Below are 23,806 nucleotides of genomic sequence, written 5' to 3'. Positions count from 1 at the left end.
CTTCTTTCTTCAGCTATTTGTAAAGATATCCTCAGATAACCACTTTGCCTTCTTGCTTTTCTTTTTCTTTAGGATGGTTTTGTTTGCTGCCTCCTGTACAATATTACAGACCTCTGTCCATAGTTCTTCAGGCATACTGTTAACTAGATTGAATCCCTTGAATCTATTCATTACTTCCAGCACATATTTCACTTCCACATATTTACTCAAGATAAAACATTTGTCTTTTCAAAGACTTATATGTGATATTCATAACAGTTTTATTTGTAAAAACCAAAAACTGGAAACAAATGTCCATCTTCAAGTTGAGCAGTTAAGCAAATTGTTGTCCATTCATAAAGAAGACCACTACTCAGCAGTAAAAAAGGATTGAACTATTGATACATGCTTCAATAATGGATGATTATCAAAATAATTATGCTTAGTGCAAAAATATAGACATAGAAAAAGAGAACATACTATATGATTCCACTGATATAAATGTCTAAAATAAAAAAATTAATGATAGTGACATAAAGCAGATCAGTACTTACCTAGGAATGGATGGGGTGGGGAGGACTGGCAGAGCAGTATTACAAATGACCGGGCGGAAACGTTTTAGAGTGATAAATAAGTTCATTATCCTGGTTGTGGCTGAAACTTCAGGATGTACAAATATCAAAACCTAACAGACTGTAGTTTAAATACCTGAAGATTTTGTGTCAGATATACCTCAATAAAGCTGTTAAAACATGTACAAACACATGCACAAGTGATACTACATGGCTTCTGAGCCTGTGTAATTAAAAAGATAAAGATTTCACCTCTCTCCACGCTGTCCTTTCTCCTTTCACTCTGTTTCTCAACACTTATTCTTGGAACCTAGCCACTAGGTTGTGAGGAAACCTAGACCACCTGGAAAGGTTATGTGTACTTTAATCATTACGGCAACAAGAGTTCTAAGATTATATTTTCCTTGTTGTTTGTAAAGTGAGCACTAATATAATAGGGATCTAATACTATACTGGGCTTAGAAGGGGACAAGTGGAAACAGACAGTGATATATAAGTTATGAAGGCTAAGTGTAGAAGCAAATAAACTTTAGTGATCAGGATCTTGCTACTATCACATTTAACTACAATAACACAAACACCCAAACTGCAGCTAGAAAAGAAATAGATATATAAGTTTCCTTACTTTCAAAGGGACTGTGCTTCCCTAGAAACACCTTCCTGCTGAGAAGTGAGCAGCAATTCAGAAGAACTTGCCTGCTGCTTTGACTTCCTACATCTCCTCACTTCACTATTGGTTTGGCGACATCTTAGACATCTATAGTCTGGCTATACATAAAAAAACTTCAACAGGAAGATGCTGTGAAGACCTGAATTTGAATCATCATAACTGTCAAAGAGAAGAAAACTCCAATTACACATATTTAAACTTGTCCCTCTGAATAATAAATAAAAAATACTTGTTCCTCTGAATAATAAAAAATGTAAATTCTGTTATATATAGGCTCATGCACATAAAATCATTAAACTACATCCCTTAGAAAAACCCATAATTTAAAAAATGCTTTTAGAATTTTATGGTTAGTTTGCTTGTCAATTAAAATGAAAGATTTCACTTAGCACTTATTAATAATTTCTTGTAAAGGGACATTACATATGCATAGATTTTACCTCTTTCAATATCATCCATCGGAGATGCTGGGGACATCTTGTCTTCGGATGGAGAATGTTTTATAAGATTGGGAGTCCTAGCTGAATTTCGCATTTGTTGCTGCTGCTGTTCTATTTGATACCTAATTTTACTACTTCCTTCAAACCTGCCATTAAGAATAGCAAAAAGTCAAAACCAGTATGATGATTGCAATATAACAACAATTTCAACTTACAAAGCTGCTAAAACTGACAGCTTGTTCTTTATTCTAGAGATATTTAAAATGACATTCAAAGATTAAAGCATTAACTTAATTCATTATATAACAAATGTTTATTGAGCCCTGTTACATACATGGCATACACACAGGTTCACTGAAGGATACAAATATGAATAAAAATAAAACCATCGCTCCAAACTGAAGAGATAAGACGTACACAAATGACTGAAATAAAATGAAATTATACGTAGTATACAAGAGGTACAATATATTCCCTAAATTTTGAAACTTTCACCCTGTTAAATCCCACATTTTTCATTTATAACATTAAGACATGTTACTAAAGAAGATTTGTATACTCTCCTTTCAATACTTTTAAGAAAAGAGTATGTATAAATAACACAGTTATGCTTGACTTTCCTGCTCCCATTTCCAGTCACCAAATCCTGTTAGTTCTTCCTTCACAAAGTATTTGGAACTTCACTTTTCTCTTCATTCCTACTCTCAAGAATCATGGTTTATGCATTTTTCCGTTTCCCACATGGTTTCATTTAAATCGATTTGCTTGGTATACTTACATTTCAAAACAAGAATGTAAGCATGTCGATCCCTGGTTAAAAAAATTTTAACACAGTATATAACCACTGCCAATAAGACACTGCCCTAATTTCATAGTTAATATTGAAAGCATTAGCTCACCTAACTCTAGCTTCTTCCAGCCTCATTCCCCATTTCTAATATTGGTACACAAGCAAAGAAACAAATTTCTGCTCTATTCAAGCAAATCTTATTCATGGGTTCCAAATAAGTCAGATAAATTCCTACCTTGTTTACGTCCTCATGTTCTCTCTGATAATTAAATCAGTATTTTCTAAACTTTTCCACCAATAAAAATCATCTGAGAGGAGAGGATAATTTAAAAAAAAAAAAAGCTTCCTAGGCTCCTTCCCTGATCAGTTGAGTTCGGGAACTCATATGTTTAACAAACAAACAATGGTAATTCTTATCAGCAAATATGTTTGAGGAAAACAGTCCTAAATCTTATCCTCCTCTTAAGGTACATTAGTAAGAGCCTCGTTAATGCTCTGGTGAACCATAACTTCTCCCTTCTTTTAATTCCTAGAACAAGTTTCATCTATACTATTAATATTTTTATGACTTTTAGAGCACAGCCCTTTATGCTCATGCTAATTAATCTACTGGCTATTTCCGCCCCCAGAATCTGAGATGGCTATACTCTCTTACTGACTTTATAAATGCAATTATATGTTACCCAATTAAAATGTAGAAGTTTTGAGGTTACTATTTGTATTGGAAATTCTCCATTTTCTTGCTTCATGTTTTCTAGGTGCTTGATAAAATTTTACTAATGATAATGATATTATTTGGAGAGTACATGATGACTCCTTTCAGTCCAGTTCTACAAACATATCTACAATAGAATAAAGATATAACTACATATAAGAAAACCTTTAGAAACAAAAGAAGCTTTTATATATCATAGGGAGAAATGGTAAAAGCGTCTGGCTAAAGGATCTTCATCAAATTTAAACTTGCAAAAAAATCAGAACATCTTGCACCACACAGAAAAATCCTTATATAATAATGTGACTTAATCCAATAACTTTTTTCATTGACATTTTCTTAGCAATTTATGTGTTGATAAAATATTTCCTTCATTAACCACATACCTTGTTTTTTTTACAGTGATGTTGCTGCTGAGTTTTTCTAGACGACATTCCCCAGTATCATGGTTAATAATCAAAATGCATTCTTTTAAGTAAGGTTTCTTTGAACCTTTGAAAACAGTTACTGGTGCAGTTGAACCCTGTTTAAAAAGTTTATTATTATTACTTGAAATTTATCATAGAAATTCAGTTGAAAGAGACTGAGATCTTTACTTCCCTGGTACCTCAGCTGGTAAAGAATCCTCCTGCAATGCGGAAGACCTGGGTTTGATCCCTGGGTTGGGAAGATCCCCTGGAAAAGGGAACAGCCCCACTCCAGTATTCTGGCCTGGAGAATTCCATGGACTGTATAGTCCATGGGGTTGCAGAGTCAGACATGACTGAGTGACTTTCACTTGAGATCTTCTGTCTTTCTCAATCTATACTGTACTTCAAGTCACCTAAGTTAACTACCTAAATTTACTACTCTGGCAATAAGGGCTATAGTAAAAAAACACAGATGAAGAGAGACTGAGATCTCAAAATTGCTGTCTTGAGGAAAGAGACTAGAGTAAGTAGTTGCACTAAGCCAGTAAAGATTTGTTTCATAAATCTTTGTTGATTTGGCTTACAACAGGCAATTGGGGTTCAATTCTAACACAGTCAATATACTTTACAATAAGGGGACAAAAGTTCTGAATTATATTTCCTACCCCTCCTCTTCTTCCTTCTTCAATTTGTCAAATCTGAAATCTTATTAAAGAGGTGCTCCCCTATGCAGATTAAGTAAAATGAATGTATCAAGAAACATGTTACATTAAACCCACTGATTAATTTTAGCACCCTTAAAAGTGGGCCAAGCAGACATTATATGCCTCGTGATGTAATATAAAAGAAAGTACAAGGCACAATCTACAAAGCATTTTTGCCTGAAGGAAAAAAAAAAGCCTTACAAACAATCTAACTCTCATCAAACTTTTAAAAATAACTACCAGCTTATAGGAAACATGAGGAGAGAGAAACAAGATACATAATGCCAGACAGAAGTTATTTGAAATCCAGAATGTGGGTACATACTCTAGGACAATTAATCTGGTTTCTCCAGCAAACTGATGTCATAATAGAGGTCAGGGAATTTTACAGAATAAAACAGGCATAAGAAACATAATATCAGAATGCAATATAGGAATATAAAATAGGTAAACAACAAAGACCTACTCTATAGCAAAGGGAAATATGCTCAATATCTTATAATAACTTATAATGGAAAATAATCTGAAAATATAGATAGATATGTATAATTGAATCACTTTGATATATACTTGAATTAACACAACCTTGTAAATTAACGACACCTCAATAAATAAATGAATACATAAATACGCTATATAAGGATTTTACATGGATTCCTAGGGAGAAAAGCTGAAAAAAGACATTTTTGAAAGCATCATGAAAATATAAATATGGACCAGGTCTTTAATTAATTTTATGGTAAGTGATGGTTGGCATGGTCCTTAAGTGAAAATAGAAATATCCTTATCAGTTAAGGATGTATACATAAGCATTTGTGAATATCTGGGATTGCTTTTAAAATATGACAGGAAAAAGAAGTAGTAGGAGACTATATTAAAAACAGCAAAATGGTGATAATTCTTGAAACTCAATAAGTACATATGAGTTCATTATACTATTCTATTTTCCATAATAAAAGGTTAGAGAACCCTGGCTCATTCCTAATAACCCACATTTACCGACATGCTCCTCTTCTATCCTTTGTTCCCACTTTCCTCAACCCTGAAGGAATTTTATGTTTCTCATTCTCTTATTTTATCCCATATATATGTATCCCTAAACAATATATTGTTATAATTGCTTGGTTTTGAACTTTATAGAAGTACATTGAATTTTTACAGCACTAATTATAATAATTTTGTTGAACACAATAGTAATATTAGATCAAGTTAGAACAAGGTGACTTCTAAAAATCTGCAGCCCCACGGACTGTAGCCCACCAGGCTCCTCTGTCTATGGAATTTTCCAGGCAAGAATACTGGAGCAGGTTGCCATTTTCTACTCCAGGGGATGTTCTCCACCCAGGGATTGAACTCCTGCATTGTAGGCAGATTCTTTACTACTAGCTGCATTGTAGGTGGATTCTTTACTACCAGGGTTAACTGGAAAGTCCCCATAAAAGACAAAAGTGAAGTGCTGCTCAGTCCTGTCAGACTCTTTGGGACCCCATGGACTGTAGTCTGCCAGGCTCCTCTGTCAATGGGATTCTCCAGGCAAGAATACTGGAGTGGGTAGCCATTCCCTTCTCCAGGGGACCTTTCTGACCTAGGGAGCAAACCCAGGTCTCCTGCATGCAGGCAGACTCTTTACCATCTGAGCCACCAGAAAGGTTGAAAGGGCCTGTCATATTTTAAAAGTTAATAATTATCAGAGATTGTACACATGACCACAAGGAGGAGTACGAGATAAATTTTGCAATTGAGGCTGCCATACAAAAGGGATAGATAAGGGACATCTGAGAGGTTGGGAGAGAACATGATGAAACCAAAAGAAAGAAACAAATTTTTCTAAGACAAAATGATCTATAGGAAATTAAGCATGCACAACACATAGAAGAGGACACATCTGGAGGGGCCTATAAGAAAGAGTAAGATGTGGATCACTCAGGAGAAGCCCTGGTAAGGCACAGAGCCAGAAGCATGATCTTAACAAATATACCTACTTGGCTGGTAAATACATTTTTTAGATGTCTTCACTGAAAACAAGTGAGTAAAATACCCCCAAATAGCAACCCAAGGGCCCCATGTTACATTTAAGAGAGTCACGCAATATATTCTCCTTAAAAATACTTGTATTCTTACTAAGAATATAAAACATTTAAAAATGCAATACTTTGTTACTCTGAGTTTCTGAAGAAGGAAGACTGATTAGAATTTTTTTTTTATTGCTCCAAGCATTTACAGTACCAAGATTTGTACAGGTACTCAAAGAATGTTCATATAAATAATATGAACATTTTTTATTATAAATAAAAGCTAAACAGGTTGTTCACAATCTCTATGCCTGCCTTCTATACTCTGAACAATTTTTAAAAAAATATTTATTTATTTATTTGGCTGTGTTGGGTCTTAGCCGTGGCACGCAGGTTTAGTTACCCAGTAACATCTGGGATCCTAGATCCCCTACCGGGGATCAAACCCATGTCCCCCGCATTGCAAGGCAGATTCTCAATCAACAGATCACCAGGAAGATTGCAAACAAGTTTTTTAATTAAATTCTTTTACTCATTAAATTGAGCACCACTCTTATTTTAAACTTCAATTTCTGACCTTATTTCAGGTCCCAAGAAAGGGGTATTAAGGTACCAGGAAACACCTAAGCATATGAACTCTCTTTGCTTCTGAATAACTGCTGAACACATCCTACTACCTCATGTTTCCTGCTATAACCCGACTTCAGAATGCAATTATCAGCTCACCTAGATTACTGCTATCCTCCTTCCTTCTTTCCTTCTAGTTTTGTTTTCCATCTGCTGACAGGTAAATCTGAGCATGTTGGATTGTGAATAACAGGAAAGGAAAGGAATCAGTAATGGAGTGCAAGAGCACAATAGTACTCCCAAAGTAACACAATGAAAAACAAAGAAAAAAAGAAAAAAAGAGATGCTTCATAAAACTATTAAAGAACAAAAAGAGAAAACAAATTAAAATAACTAATATATATATATGTATATATATATACTATAACATGATAGAAATAAAAATCAAGGATATCAACTTTGAACTAAATGTGGATAGAATTCTTCTAATAGAAAGTACAAATTAGGTTTAAGACTGAAACACAGAATATTCCATTAATAAAAGGTATACTTAAAAATGTAAGTAAATAAAAGTAAGAGATACTAAGATTCCATGAACATGCAAATAAAAAGAAAGCAAAGGTGGCAAAATTAATATTAAACAAGATGGTATTTAAGCTTAAAATCACAAAAACAAGGTTAAAATGTTTATTAGACAATGATAAAAGATATACTTCATTTGAAAGTATAATTGTAATAGGACATTAAAATAGGGCTCTAGTCCTAAAATAAGCTAAAGTCCAAAGAATGTGGTGGGCTACTTTGTTAACTGAGCTATGTAAACTTAAAGCAAAGAAACAGACTATATTCATCTTGGAAGGGACTTTGACCAACAGGGTCATCTAAAGTGTCATGTAGCCATCAGATATATGGAACTCTCACATGTCCAGGGTTTGAGAGCTAGAGTTGTTGAGCAACCACTAGACACACATTCATTGCATAACATGACATGTACCTGGAAGTTTCCTGTGGGCTATTTCACTGAAGCCTAGAAAAGTACCTCACAAGATAACACTAAACATATCCCAGACTTGGACAGCACTAGTGACAAATCATTTGCAGTCAAGTATCTCTTTTCCTTTCAAAATTCAACATTTTGAAATGTTATAGCAGTCAACCATAGAGAGTTTTTTGTAAAAATGAGAGGCTTGTAAATGCCCAATGCTGACTCCCTTAAGAGTGTTCATTTTTCATTCATTTCTTCTATTTGATACTATCAAGGAAAACCTAGAAAAATGAAAACAAGAAAATTCACCTTATCAAAGAACCACCAGAACCTTAAGGCATTCTTAAAAGAATAATAAAAGTTCTATTTTATGGAATGCCTCCAAGCTTCTAGGCATTTTCACCAAGATGATGAAAATAAGTTGATAAAGAAAATAGGAGAATCTAAATGCCTCAAACTAAAAATCAATACATTTCTACAAACACCCACAAAATTAAGAAAAGTGAAGAAACGTAAAACTCCTACCTAGTAAAAGTTCTTTAATGAAGGGGGAAAGTGAAAGTGAAAGGGATTCGTGTCTGACTCTTTGCGACCCCATAGACTATACAATTCATGGAATTCTCCAGGCCAGAATACTGGAGTGGGTAGTCTTTCCATTTTTCAGGGAATCTTCCCGACCCAGGAATTGAACAGGGGTCTCCTGCATTGCAGGCAGATTCTTTACCAACTGAACTATCAGGGAAGCCCAATGAAGAAGGAAAACTCCACAAAATTTGAGAATATAATTTCTAGTCTTATTCACAATTGTTTACACACTGTATGCCCTGGAGGGGAAAAAAAAAAACTGTTTTTAGCAAACAGTAATTTTAAAAATTCTTTTCCATTCCAGCTATGTGAGAGTCACAGTACAGGATAAAATTCAAATTCTTTTGCATTACACAATAGGCCTTTCTTTATCTGATTCCTAAATATCTTTCCATCTCCCACTATGTCCTTATAGGCACCCTTTCTTACCTAGCCATAGTGACCTATATGTAGTTCTTCAAGGGTAACAGACTTTTTTTTGTTGCTTTGTTGTAGCCCATATCTTTCTTTTCTCTGCCTAGAGGTCCTTCTCTTTCTTTCACCTGGGTAGTTTCAACTCATCTTCCAAGACAGCATTCCCAATGTCTCCTTTCCCTCTCCAGGCTGAATGAGCTCTCCCTTGCACTTCCATAATATTCTGTGTATACCTTTATGATAGTCCTTACATTATGAAACTTTAATCAATTATCTCCTATCTTTCTCATTAAACGGTAATATTTTTTAGGACACCTACCACATCTAGTCTACCTCTGTATTTTTCTTTTTTGGCTGTGCTGTATACCAAGTGGGAAAAAACCACCTGATGTCTTTCAAGAAATTTTAAATTTAGGTTTTTCTTTAATAAACCTCACAAAGCAAAAAAAACCCTTAGATTACTGGGTACTTAATTTCCAAACTATTTTAGAGATACCAGAATCTGAACACTTTTTAATAACAGAGTAAAACAAAGCCTTACTTACCTACTGTTTCACACTGAAATCTATTTTTCATTTCCTTCAGTTTCTAAGGGAACACATGAGAAACATACAATAAAATGCCCCCACGAATTTAATTAACATTAGGGAAAACCTCACAGGCACCAACTGATATAGTCTGACATAAAAGTGAGGTCTCAATACATAGTATTGGCTGATAAAAAGAAAAAGAGGGAAGGCTAGATAGAGGATAGAGAGCTTACATGTTATATCTCTAAACATGACAAGCCATCTCATAAATGTATATTAGAGAATGTGGATGAACTAGCACAAAACCATTCCTATTACAAAAATTAAATAAGACAAAGGAAAAAAATCTCAGAAAGTCTGGTGTTTTCTATAAATTTACAATCTTGGTTTTCTTTGAGAATAATCAAGTGAGTATAAAAGAAACAAGTTGAATGCTGAGAAATTTCTAACTCAAGGATTGAGAAAACTAGAGCATACAATGTAAACAGTATTTGATAATATCTGAAGATTTTTGAAATGAGCAAAACTTTTGGTAAAGGCCCCCTGACCTAGTTTCTCTCTTTACCAACCCATTCCCTAAGTAAGTTATTGCTAAAATCACTCCTAAAGCACAAATATAACCATGTTAATTATCACTTAAAAACCTCTGAAAGTGAAGTGTTAGTCACTCAGTCTTGACTAACTCATGCTCAGACTCTTTGCAACTCCGTGCTCTGTCCATGGAATTTTCCAGGCAAGAATACTGGAGAGGGTTGCCATTCCCTTCTCCAGAGGATCTTCCTGACCCAGGAACTGAACCCTTGTCTCCTGTGACTTCTGATTTGCAGGCAAATTCTTTACCCACTGAGCCATCAGGGGAACTTTAAAAACCTCTAGTGGTTCTCTAATACCTACGGGATAAACTTCAAATTCTGTATTACAACTAAAAGATTCTTTATAATCTGATCCCAATCTACCTTTCCAGTCTCATATCAATCATTTTTCATCATTCTGTAATTTACTACATGCATTCATTTAGTCACAAAATTCTAGTCCTTTCTCCACAGAAACTTTTCACATATTGTTCCTTTTGCCTAGAATATTCTATTCCTCTTATAACTGGTGAAATTCCACTCGTCCTTTAAGTCTTGGCCCAAATAGCATCTGTTTTGTGAAGCCTTTCAAGATTCCACCAGGCAGAGCATTTAATTCTGTTCACGTGCTTAAACAGAATTTTTTCAGAGCTCTAATCTATAGCACTAGATGGTCATGTGCCTATCTGTTATAACAGATTAGGACGAGGTGGCAGAGAATATGCTATTATTCTTAGTTTGTAGTACAAAATCTGGTTCATAATAGTGATTTAATAAATATGTTTAGATTTCTAATTGCTTCACATCATTTAATATGATAGTTCTTGAAAATTACAAAGTAAAGTTTAAGGTTTCAAGCATTTTAAGATTGTTTTATTTAAGATAGTTTAAGATCTTTTGCTTTGCTGTATTTATTAATTACTTTAACTGATCATCACTATATTAACTGTGCAATTATTTTCATTTAAATTCAGTAAAAATCCTATAAAAAATCTCTTCAGTTTAAATAGTAATATATATACTCACTTCTATATTTGGTAGAGTAATTGTCACCTGTTCACCTTTGCCGACTTCAAGCTCTCCTTCACAAGAAGTGTCAATAGAGGCAGGTTTGAAGTCATCTAAAAATACATACAGATACAAATTTTTATAATATGGAATAATACCTGAATATCAAAAAATGAGATTGTTTCAGAGTGATAAATCATTTTCCAGCAGCTAGTAATTAAAATGGATTAGAAGAGTCTTAATATTAAAAACAAACAAGTAAAATTCAATCCAGTTTTTCTGTATATATAATTCTGAGGAAAAAAAGAAATAACTACACTCTAAAACAGTGTTCCTCACATCATGATGCCTTAGAATCTGTTTATATCAAGATGATCCAAACTAAGATGTTCCACCGCTAAAAATGAAATAATGTCAGTGTCTTCACAATTTGCTAAAACCAATTGTCAGTGGAACATTTTCAACTTTCAGGTTTTTGTTCTTGTTGTTCAGTTGCCCAGTCGTGTCTGACTCTTTGCAACACCATCGACTGCAACATGCCAGGTCTCCCTGTCCTTCACCATCTCCCAAAGTTTCCCCAAGTTCATGTCCATTGCATTGGTGATGCTTACCAACCACGTCATCCTCTGAAGCCCTCTTCTCCTTCCCCTCAATTTTCCCCAGTATCAGGGACTTCTCCAGTGAGTCAGCTGTTCATATCAGATGACCAAAATACTGCAGCTTCAGCATCAGTCCTTCCAATGAGTATTCAGGATTGATTTCCCTCAAGATTGACTGCTTTGGTATCCTTGCAATTCAAACGGCTCTTAGGAGTCTTCTCTAGCACCATAGTTCGAAGGCATCAATTCTTTGGTGTTCTACCTTCTTTACGGTCCAAATCTCACAATTGTACATGACCAGTGGGAAGACCATAGCCTTGACTGTACGGACCTTTGTTGGCAGGGTAATGTCTCTGCTTTTCAACATACCATCTAGGTTTGTCATAGCCTTCCTGCCAAGAAGAAACTGTCCTCTGATTTAATGGCTGCAGTCACCGTAAGAGGAAATCTGTCACGATATGTCCACCTTTTCCACTTCTATTTGCCATGAAGTAATGTGGCCAGATGCCATGATCATACTTTTTTTTTTAATATTTAGTTTTAAGCCGGCTCTGTCACTCTCCTCCTTCACCCTCATCAAGAGGCTCTTTAGTTCCTCTTTGCTTTCTGCCATTAGAGTGGTATCATCTGCATATCTGGATTGTTGATGTTTCTCCCACCTATCTTGATTCCAGCTTGTAACTCATCCAGCCTGGAATTTTTCATCATGTGCTCAGTATATAGGTTAAACAAACAGAATGACAGCAGACAGCCTTGTTGTACTCCTTTCTCAATCTTAAACCAATCAGTTGTTCCATACAGGGTTCTAACTGTTGCTTCTTCACCCGCATATAGGTTTCTTAGGAGACAGTAAGATGGTCTGGTATTTCCATCTCTTTAAGAGCTTTCCACAGTTCGTTATGTTCAGGTTTTTGTTTTCCCCTAAATTCTTCTTAAACCACCTTGGTCTCCTACTATCACCTGTCTGCTGTCCTCTGGAAAAGTGAGAGAGTTAGTCGCTCAGTTGCGTCCAACTCTGCGATCCATGGACTGTAGCCCACCAGGCTCCTCTGTCCATGGAATTATCCAGGCAAGAATACTGGAGTGGGTAGCCATCTCCTTCTCTAGGGGATCTTCCCAACCCAGGGAATGAACCCTGGTCTTCAGCATTGCAGATAGATTCTTTACCTTCTGAGCCAACAGGGAACCAAGGAATTCTGCTATACTAGCAGAATACAAAATGAGTGAAAACACAGCAAACACATATTCATGGGGAAACTTTAAAGAAAGCTTATTTATTTTAACAGCTTGAGTTTCTCATGGATATATACACCACTAAAAAAATGTGTAAATTTAACCAAATCTGCCACTTCACACGAAATTAAAATAAACTTTCATTTTGGATTAAAGTATGTCATTAAAATATATCACCTAGATGGAACTTAGGGTGCTAAGATATAAGTATTTCACGTACTAAACAAGCTTAGAAACCTCAAAGAACACAAAGAGAAACTCCAACTAGATTAAAAACCTAAACATTAAGACCAAAACCAATAAAACTCTTAGAGGAAAATATAGGCAAAGAACACTTTGACATAAATCACAGCAGATCCTCTATGACCCACCTTCTAGAGTATTGGAAATAAAAACTAGAATAAACAAGTGTGACCTAATTAAACTTAAAGGCTTTTCCACAGCGAAGGAAATGATAAAAAAAAGGTGAATCAGAATGAGAGAAAATAATAGCAAATGAAACAACTGACAAAAGATTAATATTCAAAATATACAAGCAGCTCATATAGCTCAAGAGCAGAAAAACAAACCACCCAATCAAAAAGTTGAAACAGACATTTGTCCAAAGAAAACATACAGATGTCTAATACACACATGAAAACATGTTTAATATTGCTTATCAGTAGAGAAATGCACATCAAAACTACAATGAGGTTATCACTTCACACCAGTCAGAATGGCCATCATCAAAAAATATAAAAATAATAAATACTGGATAGAGTGTGGAGAAAAGGGAACCCTCCTGCACTATTTGTGGGAATGTAAATTGATGTAGCCACTATGAAGAACACTATGGAGATTCCTTAAAAAACTAGGAATAGAACTACCACATGACCCAGCAACCCCACTCCTGCACATATACTCAGAGAAAACCATAATTGAAAAAGACATATGTACCCCAATGTTCATTGCAGCACTATTTACAATAGCTAGGACATGGAAGGAACCTAGATGTCCATGGACAGATGAATGGATAAAGAAGTTGTGATACACACACACACACACACACACACACACACACACACACACACACACAAGGGAATTTACTCAGCCATAAAAAGGAATGCATTTGAGTCAGTTCTAATGAGGTAGATGAACCTAGAGCCTGTTACACAGAGTGAAATAAGCCAAAAAAAGAAAAACAAATATTGCATACTAACACATATACACAGAATCTAGAAAAATGATGCTGATGAACCTATTTGCACAGTGGCAATAGAGACACAGACATAGAGAACAGACGTGTGGATGCAGCAGGGGAATGAGAGGGTTGAACAATCGGGAGAGGAGCACTGAAACATACATATTACCGTATGTAAAAGAGACAGCGAGTGGGAATTTGCTGTGTGACGCAGGGAACTCAAACCTGGTGCTCTGTGACAACCTAGAAGGTTGAGACGGGACGGGAGGTGGGAGAGAGGTTCAAGAGGGAGGAGACATATGTATACCTATGGGTAGTTCATGTTGATTTATGGTAGAAACCAACACAACATTGTAAAGCAATTATCCTCCAATTAAAAATAAATAAGTTTAAAAAACTAAGATATGAAAATCACTTAAAACTAATTCACATCAGTATACATCAATGTTTGATAATAATTCTGATATAGAATTCCTTCACTGTTGTCAAGTTATCTTCTGATTTTTTCAAAAGAGAAGCTGGTGTCAGGTAAGAAGTTGGGCATGAGCAATGAGGGGTGGCCTATCCAAAAAGGATGCAAGCTGATCTCTAAAACAAAAACTTGGAACAATGGACTAAAGGGTTTAAAACAACAGACAAGTTATAGCTCAGTTCCACTCAAGCAGACAGATCTATTAGACATACTCCCAAGACATGGGAGCAGGCTGACCCCAAAGCAGCTGTCTTCCTCATCCCTGTTGGCTTCCCTCTTTTTATACTTCCTGTCTCCTTCTTTTGGTTGTGCCCAGTGCAAAATAGGGCTTGTACCCACCACCAGTCAAGGAAAGGAAATACAAATGGGCATACACTCAAGGCCAACTGGCAAGTTATATAACAACAGACTCTGTTGTGTATGTCTTCTCATAATTCCATCTGTTATGATCAGATAAATGTATGTGTAGAATATTTACGAATCCTTAAAGGGCTCCTAGCTGCCTAAGGTTACTTGGAGAAGTGCCCACGGTTAGTTTGTATCCACTATGTGCCAAAGGCTCATGTGCAGGAGTTGGAATAGTCTCTGTGGTTAATTTTGTAGCATATCTGTGAGCTCTCCTGGGTGTGCCTGGAATGGGGTTTAGTCCATTGTTCCAAATTTTTGTTGTGATGAAATAAAAACCAAGGAAGAGAAATAAACCAACGTGACACTCGTAGTCCATATTTTTGTATAAAGGATCTTGATTTTTAGGATTTACAACTAATTCATGTTAAAACAACATCTGTGGGGGTCAAACAAGACATCTGTAAAGTCAAAATCTGCCAGCAGGCTATAAATCTATAATCTCTATTTTAGTGTTTAAAAACCGATTCTTTTTCTTTATGTTATATCATTACTTTCGATCTTCACAACAACATTTTGCTTTTAATATTCTCACCCAAATTTTACTGATGGTGAACTCCTCTAAGTAATGAAGCCAGTAAAAGGTAACTCAGGGAACTCAAGCCACTATTCTTTTTGTTGTTCAGTCGCTAAGTTGTGTTCGACTTTTTGTGACCCCATGGACTGCAGCACGCCAGGTCCCTCTGCCCCCTGCTGTCTCCTAGAACTTGCTCATATTCATAACCACTGAATTGGTGATGCTATATAATCATCTCATCCTCTGTCTCCCCCTTCTCCTTTTGCATTCCATCTTTCCCAGCATCAGGTGGCTGTTTGCATTAAGTTTCAGTATTGGACTTTCACCTTCAGCATCAGTTTTCCAGTGAACATTCAGGGTTGATTTCTTTTAGGATTGACTGGTTTGATCTTCTTGGCAATCCGAGGGAGTCTCAAGAGTCTTCTCTGGCACCACAATTCAAAAGCATCTATTTTTCAGTGCTCAGCCTTCCTTATTATCCAATACTCACATCCATACATGACTACCAGAAAAACCATAGTTTTGACAATATGGACTTTTTGGGGAAAATTATGTCTGTTCTTTTTAATACTCTATCTAGGTTTGTCAGTTTTCCTTCCACAGAGCAAGTGTCTTTTAATTTCATGGTTGCAGTCACCATCTGTAGTGAATTTGGAGCCCAAGAAAATAAAATCTGTCGCTGTTTTCATTTTTTCCTCTTCTATTTGCCATGAAGTGATAGAACCAGATGCCATTATCTTAATTTTTTTTTAATGTTGAGTCTCAAGCCAGCTTTTTCACTCTCCTCTTTTACCCTCATCAACAGACTCTTCAGTTTCTCTTCAGTTTCTGCCATTAGTCTGGCATTTATTCATAGGTTTTTAAGGGCTATGAATCAGGCCCAGTCTGGCATTTTGCGTAATGTACTCTGCATATAAGTTAAATAAGCAGGGTGACAATATACAGCCTTGATGTACTCCTTTCTCAATTTAGAACCAATTAGTTGTTCCATGTCTGGTTCTAACAGCTGCTTCTTGACCTGCATACAGGTTTCTTAAGAGAGAGATAAGGTGGTTTGGTATTCTGATCTCTTTAAGAATTTTCCACAGTTTGCTGTGATCCACACAGTCAAAGGCTTTAGCATAATCAAAAAAGCAGAAGTAGATGTTTTTCTGGAAATCCCTTGTTTTCTCTATGATCCAACAAAAGTTGGCTCTTCCTCTTTTTCTAAATATAGCATGTGCATCTGGAAGTTCTCAGTTCACATACTGCTGAAGACTAGATTGAAGGATTTTGAGTATATCCTTACTAGTATGTGAAATAAGTGCAATTGTATGGTAGTTTGAACATTCTTTGGCATTGCCCTTCTTTGGGATTGGAATGAAAACTGACCTTTTCCAGTCCTGTGGCCACTGCTGAGTTTTCCAAATTTCCTGGCATACTGAGTGCAGCAGTTTAACAACATCATCATTTAGGATTTGAAATAGCTCAGCTGGAATTCTATCACCTCCACTAGCTTTGTTTGTAGTAATGCTTCCTAAGTCCACTTGACTTCACACTCCAGGATGTCTAGCTCTAGGTGAGTGACTGCACCATTCTATATTACTCTACCCTTCTATATTATATGGCTTCTTTGCCTTAGATCCACAGCTCTGAACTTTTATACATATGCGTGTTTCTGGGGGTTGGTGATAGGAGATGAGCAATAGTCATAAGTCCCTTTGGGAATCTGATGAAAATTATAGACCAGTTATAGATCCTGTCTGCATAAAAATGCATTTATGATAAAACATATCAAATACTATATAATTTCAAGGGATTCACAAGCCCTTAAAAGCCTATGAATAAATGCCTATAGTATATGAGATACACATAACATATAGAAATGTACCCAACATATCTGTAGCTTTGCTTAATGATAAGTTGGAATTTATAACCAATAAGTCTATCAACACTATTCTGAACCTATCTACATTTCTAGTGATTACTGTTGGAATTAATAAATTCCACTTTTTCTTGTTTATATTGTGTGTTATATTTTATTTACCTCACACAATAAATTTCTTTTAAAGTACGCAACTTTTGTGTTTCAAGGGGTTAAATAGAGCTCTAAAATTATAGAATTTATTGAATAATCTCATGTCATGCTTTGCATATGTTTTCTAATGTATAAGTTGCTATGATTACAGACTAAAAAGTTCTAGTGTTTAAGTTGCTATGATTCCAGACTAAAAAGTTTATTTCTTTCAGTTTTTCCTGGTTTGGAAACCCCACTACTAATTTTATCATTTGTTTATTTTCTCTGGATTTCCTTTGACTGTATTATTTTCTTCAAGTTTACAACACAATTACTTATACCACATTAAGAGTAGAAAAACATTTCCTGTTTTGTTCTCAATACTTTTCTGTTACTTTTTGACTGTTTTGGCTGTAGCATCACACAATGTCAGTATTTTCACAAAGGAGTCCACAATTAGTATCATAAATTTATTTCCTGGGATTTGAACTAATTCAACTAACTCCAAAATGCATACCCTTTCCATTATACCACACTAATCAGAAGACCATTACTGTAAATATAATTTTAATTATATGTTCATTAGTGTACTCTCTAATATTTGCTCACACCAAAGCTTAACAACCACTTTTGGGAATGGCTCCACTTGGTGCCTCACAATCTTCCTGCAGTCACTGTCCATGAGCTCATCATTTTATGACAGCAAAAAATGGTGTCATTTACAAACTTAGGAATTTCCATCTTTATTCACTTATCTGGATATAAATTGTAAAACTAGTGCTAGCCCAAATTCAGCACTTGTTCTAGTGAGTCCTATTGCTCAAACTCCTCTACCCAGTGAGGCATCTGCAGTTAAGCATTTAGTTTATCATTTATAGAGCACCCCACATCTTCCCTACCACTTGCCAACAATCTTTTGATAGGTTTTACTGCCAAGCCCTGATAAATGCTTTCTGAAAGTCTAAATAAATTACATTTTCTGGCACTTGTCATACACATTTGAATATAACCTTTGAGAATAACGGTGACTACTATTTATACTCTACCATGTACCAAACACTGTGCTAGGTTGTTTATACTATCTATTTTAATTCTGAAATTCTGAAATGTAAATGCTATTATTATTATCATTTTACAGTTAAAAAACTGAGACTAAAAACTCAGAGAATGTTCCCAAAGTTATATTACATATATAGGTGGTGAAGGTCAGAATTCACAACCAGGTTTTTCCAAAATCTAAGTGTATTGAACAGGCATAATTACCCAATTACCTAAAAACAGAATACTACTTTCTTCCAGGTCATACTGATTTGAGTGTTATAAATTAGGCCCACCCTGAAGGGGATTAAGAGGTACAAACCTCCAGTTACATTATAAACAAGTCTTGAGGATAAAATACACAGCATAAGGAACATGGTCAATAATATTATTACAACTTTGTATGGGGACAGAAACTAGACTTTTGGTGGTGATCATTTCATAATATAAGCAAATATAAAGTCATTATATAGGACACCTGAAACTAACATATGTCAATTTTGTTTCAATAAAAACTTTTTAAATAAATGGTTTTTATTTATTTAAAAGTGCTAAAATATATTCTTACAAATTATGATACTTTTAATATGTATTTCACAACCTTACCTGATTATAAAGATATTTACATTTAGGGGATAAATGAAAGCTTTGAGCATTATGTAAAACTGATACTGAAAATATTGTATTTTTCACATATCTATCAATTTAAGAATATTTCATAATTTTAATAAAAATGAGAGAATGCTGAATTTATTACTTCATTCTATAGATAAGATGAGCTCAGCAGTTTAAAATGAATTTTCTAAATTACATAGTTAATAGAAAAGTTGAAATTAATGTATTATGTGTGTATTTCTGTTCTACTTCATTAATGAGCTTAAACATGAATATATTTTTTTAAAAATAGAAAAAGTTCTCCATCAATCTCCTTCAGAAAAAAACATATCTTTATGCACAGTAGTGGTAATTAAAAATAACAAACATTTTTGTTTTCCAGAAAGAAAATGAATAATTTTTTAAAATACATAAACAAATCATGTCCATTTGCCTGTAAGAAAGCCTATAGTTTTCACCACTTACATTGAGTAATGAAAGGTTCTATCTGCTTCAACAAGAAAAAAACTAAGGGCTAAACACCTTTCTAATGTCTTCCACAGGATTAAAAGTATATTCAAACACCTGGGGTTTATTGTGGTTATTACTGTTGCTGTTTTGTTTATTTTCATTCTTGTAACTGGATCATCCAATACTCTGATTCTGAAGACACAATTCCAGCATTTTGAGAACTCTTATAAACAAAAGACTTTAAGGCATCTGCAAAGCGCTTTTCAAAGTCTATTTCTTTTTCACTTAATTTGGGCTTTATGCCCTTAAAAAGATATACCCAAGTGTCATGCAAATCGAGTCTTCAGCAAATTTGTATAATCTTAAAACATAATTAAAAAAAATTAATACTATGATGACTGGAAACCTGACAAAGACGAGGAAAGGAGAAGGAAGATATTATTTGAGAGAAAGGCGTGGAGGAACCAGATAAAATTCTACCATACTTTTGGAAAATGGAACTGAAGAAGGAGAGAAACTGCACAGCCAGCACTAGCTGTCTCACTAGACAAAGTGTGGTAAAGAAGGGTCAGTGTTGAAGATCTGTTTGCAAATACACTCCCATTTATTCTATCAACTGGATATTAATTTTGCTTAATAAAACCCTTTCATAAAATGTAAAAATATATCCTTGGAAAGTTAAACATGTAGGCTCTTGATATCTTCACTGTGAGTTACCATAATTAGATTGTGTACAACTAAGTAAACCTAAGGAGAATGTGAGTTTTAACAAAGCATGAAACACTTCAGAGCAAAAACTATAAAGATCTCTAAAACAGTCTTACAACAGAATGACTGAGAAGGGTGGAATGATGAGACACTAAGGAAGGGTACTGTAGTAAGAGGAAGTGAAAAAATACCTACTTTACAATTTTGCCACAGAAAAACAAGAGGTTATGACTCAGTGATCTCAAAGTTTCCTTCCCACTCTATAACTCTATGAGGGTTATTATGCAAAGAATGAATGTTTTACATACCAAATCATAATATACTATGATTTCCTTCCTGGAATCTACACCATCCAGCAAAAGAGTTCTATTTCCTACCTCAACAACATAAAAGAGGAAAATGTATCAAAACTAGTTCCAGAGGACAAAAGAGCTTTCTAATAAATTAATAGTGCACCCTTCAATACTGTGATCATCAGTATTTGATAAATGATTGAATGAAATCAGGGGTCCAAAAGAGATATAGATATAAGAATGATCCAAAATCTTTCCCCAGAAATACACTAAATAAGAACTCCCATCAGTCAGAGACACCAAAAGTGAAGACAGGAAAGAATATTTCCCTACCAACCTAAAGGCATTTTCTTTCCCATTTCCCTTTGCCTCCCATCCATTTGTCACCTTACTACAGTTGTTCCTTGAGTAACACGCACGAGGCTGAGATTCACAGGTCCACTTACATGAGGAATTTTCCCCCACTAAATAGAGTATCTGTATTTTCATTTTAGAGATATTTAAATTAATGAAGTATGAGGAGAAGTATGTGTTCCATTAGAGGTCACACACATGGAATCAAAACACTAGAGTTTGAGTCTGATTCTACCCAACGTCTTCAGCTTCTGGACCTCCGGTGAGTCGTGTATCAACTCCCTGGTTTCTGAGGCAGAGACAGCAATAAGTGGATTTTCCACTGCGTGCAATCGACGTCCCTAACCCCTGCGTGGTTCAAGGGTCAACTGTACCTTCTTTTCCACCTCTGAATCGTCCACCAGTCAGCTCTGACTCCATCCATAGTCGCCTCCAGACCCACCCCACATAGCGTCCCTTTCTACCTGCTGTTGCGCTTAGTCGCTCAGTCATATCCAACTCTTTGCGACCCCATGGACTGTAGTCCGCCAGGCTTCTCTGTCCATGGGGATTCTCCAGGCAAGAATACTGGAGTGGGTTGCCATTTCCTCCTCCAGGGATCTTCCCAACCTAGGGATGGAACCCAGGTCTCCCGCTTTGCAAGCCTATTCCTTACCGTCTCTCAGTCACCAGGGAAGCCCTGCTGGGCTCCCTTAAATCAATCCACTTAGAATTACTCACACCTGCTGCTTCCATCTGCCTGCTTCCACCGGCCCCCTAGCAATTTCCGGCTAAAGCAGCGGGTTGCGCAGGGCACCACATTCTCCCACAGGATAAGACGATCAGTTCGAACACGACTTGGAGAGGGTTGTGTTTCTGCACCCCCCAAACCAGAACTCCTCCCTTTCCCCTCGGGCGTCCTCACTCACAGCGCACAGTGTGGAAGGCGCAGCGAGGCTGCTTCTCAAAACTGCCCCCTAATTTGAGAACTCGCTCGCGGCTGTCAATATGCGAAGGTCCAGCTGCTCCATTCATCCTTCTCCTGGGGCTCTGACTTTCCCTCGGCCACTAGCGCCGACTACCAGTTGCCAGCTCAGCCTGAACCAGCTGCGCTTGCTGCTGCCAGTGCAGCCGTACTACGGACTCCGCCCCGCGCCAGCTGAACGCCGTCCCACTGGGCGCTGATTGGCTTCCTGGAGAAGGGCGCCCCGCCCCTTGGCCGCGAGGCTCCTGGTCCCTGCGCCAACTTCACGCGTTGCGACGCACGCAGCCCCCGAGAGGCCGCGCTTCTGAGGTAAGGCGCTGGGAGCCGGGTTCTTTGGTGGAGCAACGCTAGGCGGGAATGAGGTAGCCGACTAGAAGTGGCGTCTGGGGAGGGAGAAGGCCCCGGGATACCCAGGGGGCAGGACCACAGTCTTCTGGACCAAGTGACTGGGCTTTTAGGAGCTCTTTGAAGGAGAACCGGCCTTTTTGAGGAGATGTGGTGTGGAAACTGAGGAGGGGGAGGTGCGGAGAGTGGGCGCGAGGCCCGATGTCTTGTCTGAGGCCTTGTAGCGCCAAAGCCGGGTCTAGAATCCGGAGTAAAGGAGCCCGTGGCCTCAGAGCGCAGTCTGTGGACCTGACTGGAGGCGACGCTGTTATCTCAGCTGTTGTTATTTGGCCTTATATTCCTAAGGAAGTTCTAGGTGGTATTAGTACCGGAATGGGGGAGGGGGAGGGTTGAGAGGAGGTTGTTAAGAAGAGGGGATAAAGATTCAGAGTTAGGAACTGCAGATTTTTAGGATCAGTTGCAACTAGGTTGCATTGGGTTGCCGTCTTCATTTCTTTTCCTCGCAGAGATCCTTGGCGTTAAGGGCACGGCCTGGAAAAAGAGATTCCCAGAAGATCAAGGCCAGAGAGCTTTTGCTCTGGCAACTGGGCAATAGCATTAATTATTGAAAAATAATGTCTTTTGTTTTTTTCCGTCTAAAAAGTTCATGACTTTAAGGGTAAAGATGACAGATGTGCTGTATTAGAGGAGAGGCGCCCAAGAGAAAGTTTACGAATGGTTGCCATAACAGCGGTGGCTTTTCAAGGTGATTGAACACTCCCTTTCTTGACTGCTACCTTCTCCAAATTGTCATGTGTTGTTCCAGGCAGGAAGATGAACGTGGCAGCCTCAGCCTATCTGCTTGTCTAAATTCTGCTCTTTTAAAAGTGTACTGTTTCTGTGGTAGTTAAGCACTCAGGTTCTGGAGCCAGAATCTTTGTGAACCCCAGTTTCATACTCCACAGAGTGACTTGTGCGAATCAAAGTTAGGTATGCTGATCAGTAAAAATTTTGGGGAAAAAATAATGGTACTTATAACTTACACTTTTTCAGAGGATTAAATGAGGTAGTACAAGAAAGCATTTAAAACCATGTCATAAAGTAAAAGCTCTCTGAATGGTTATTATTTTTGAGATCTGACTGACATGTAACATTTTAGGGTCATCTTTGGTGGCTGCCTTCTTTTCCAAATTTTAAATTCTTCTAAGAGGTAGGAATTATTATTTTGTTTACAGCTTAGAAAGCGTGTTTATGGAAGCCCAGTCTTCTGACTCTATGTTTTTCTTTCTTTTTTTTTTTTTTGACTCTATGTTTTTCATTCTTACCATCTATATCATGTATTTGGCATTTAACATATTTTATAGAATTAAGTATTTTATTTTACATACGTGTATATATGAGTATGTGGACACTTTTCTTTCCTGAATGTGAGCCGAGAATCTGTCCTATATAAAATCTTGGTGACTCTTATCTCTGTCATAGAGCCGTGTGCTTGTTTGGTGATGATGATGTTTCAGTAATGTTTTATTATGTTAACCAGAGATCAAGAACAGTGTTATAAGTCTGTTTTACTTTAAAAAGGCTTTACAGCAGAAATCTAAAGTTTCCATCATATAACAAGGGTAACAGTAAAATGTCAAGAAATTGAAGTTTTGGAATACCCAAAATTTGTGTGTTTATTCATTCTTTCAATCTACATAAATAT

The 23,806-nt window shown here is 36.5% G+C and overlaps 2 protein-coding genes across 8 annotated transcripts in view; one reads left to right on the top strand and one right to left on the bottom strand.

The window, feature by feature from the left end:
* The window catches only part of EAF2 (ELL associated factor 2), a 43,976-nt gene extending 22,095 nt beyond the window's left edge, over positions 1 to 21,881 (bottom strand). The window contains exons 1-4 of the mRNA XM_065942951.1: positions 21,722 to 21,881; positions 10,972 to 11,066; positions 3,553 to 3,689; positions 1,662 to 1,807 (exon numbers count right to left, since the gene is read on the bottom strand). Of these exons, the coding sequence (XP_065799023.1) occupies positions 1,662 to 1,807; positions 3,553 to 3,689; positions 10,972 to 11,066; positions 21,722 to 21,827 (484 nt within the window). The 5' untranslated portion in view covers positions 21,828 to 21,881. The remainder of the gene's footprint in view (positions 1 to 1,661; positions 1,808 to 3,552; positions 3,690 to 10,971; positions 11,067 to 21,721) is intronic.
* IQCB1 (IQ motif containing B1) overlaps positions 1 to 23,806 on the top strand; it is a 150,244-nt gene that overhangs the window by 85,726 nt on the left and 40,712 nt on the right. Inside the window, exons 1-2 of one of the 7 annotated variants that reach the window (XM_065942665.1) lie at positions 22,102 to 22,139; positions 22,766 to 22,867. The exons of 1 other annotated variant lie outside the window; for it this stretch is intronic. The gene's annotated coding sequence lies outside the window, so the exon portion shown is untranslated. 5 more of the 7 variants (XM_065942666.1, XM_065942659.1, XM_065942662.1 and 2 more) reach the window with 5 other exon arrangements.

This window comes from Muntiacus reevesi, chromosome 8 (genome assembly GCF_963930625.1).
Source record: "Muntiacus reevesi chromosome 8, mMunRee1.1, whole genome shotgun sequence".
In the NCBI taxonomy this organism is placed as follows: domain Eukaryota; kingdom Metazoa; phylum Chordata; class Mammalia; order Artiodactyla; family Cervidae; genus Muntiacus; species Muntiacus reevesi.
Note: the sequence above shows the minus strand (reverse complement) of the source record. Positions and strands in the feature narration are given on the sequence as shown.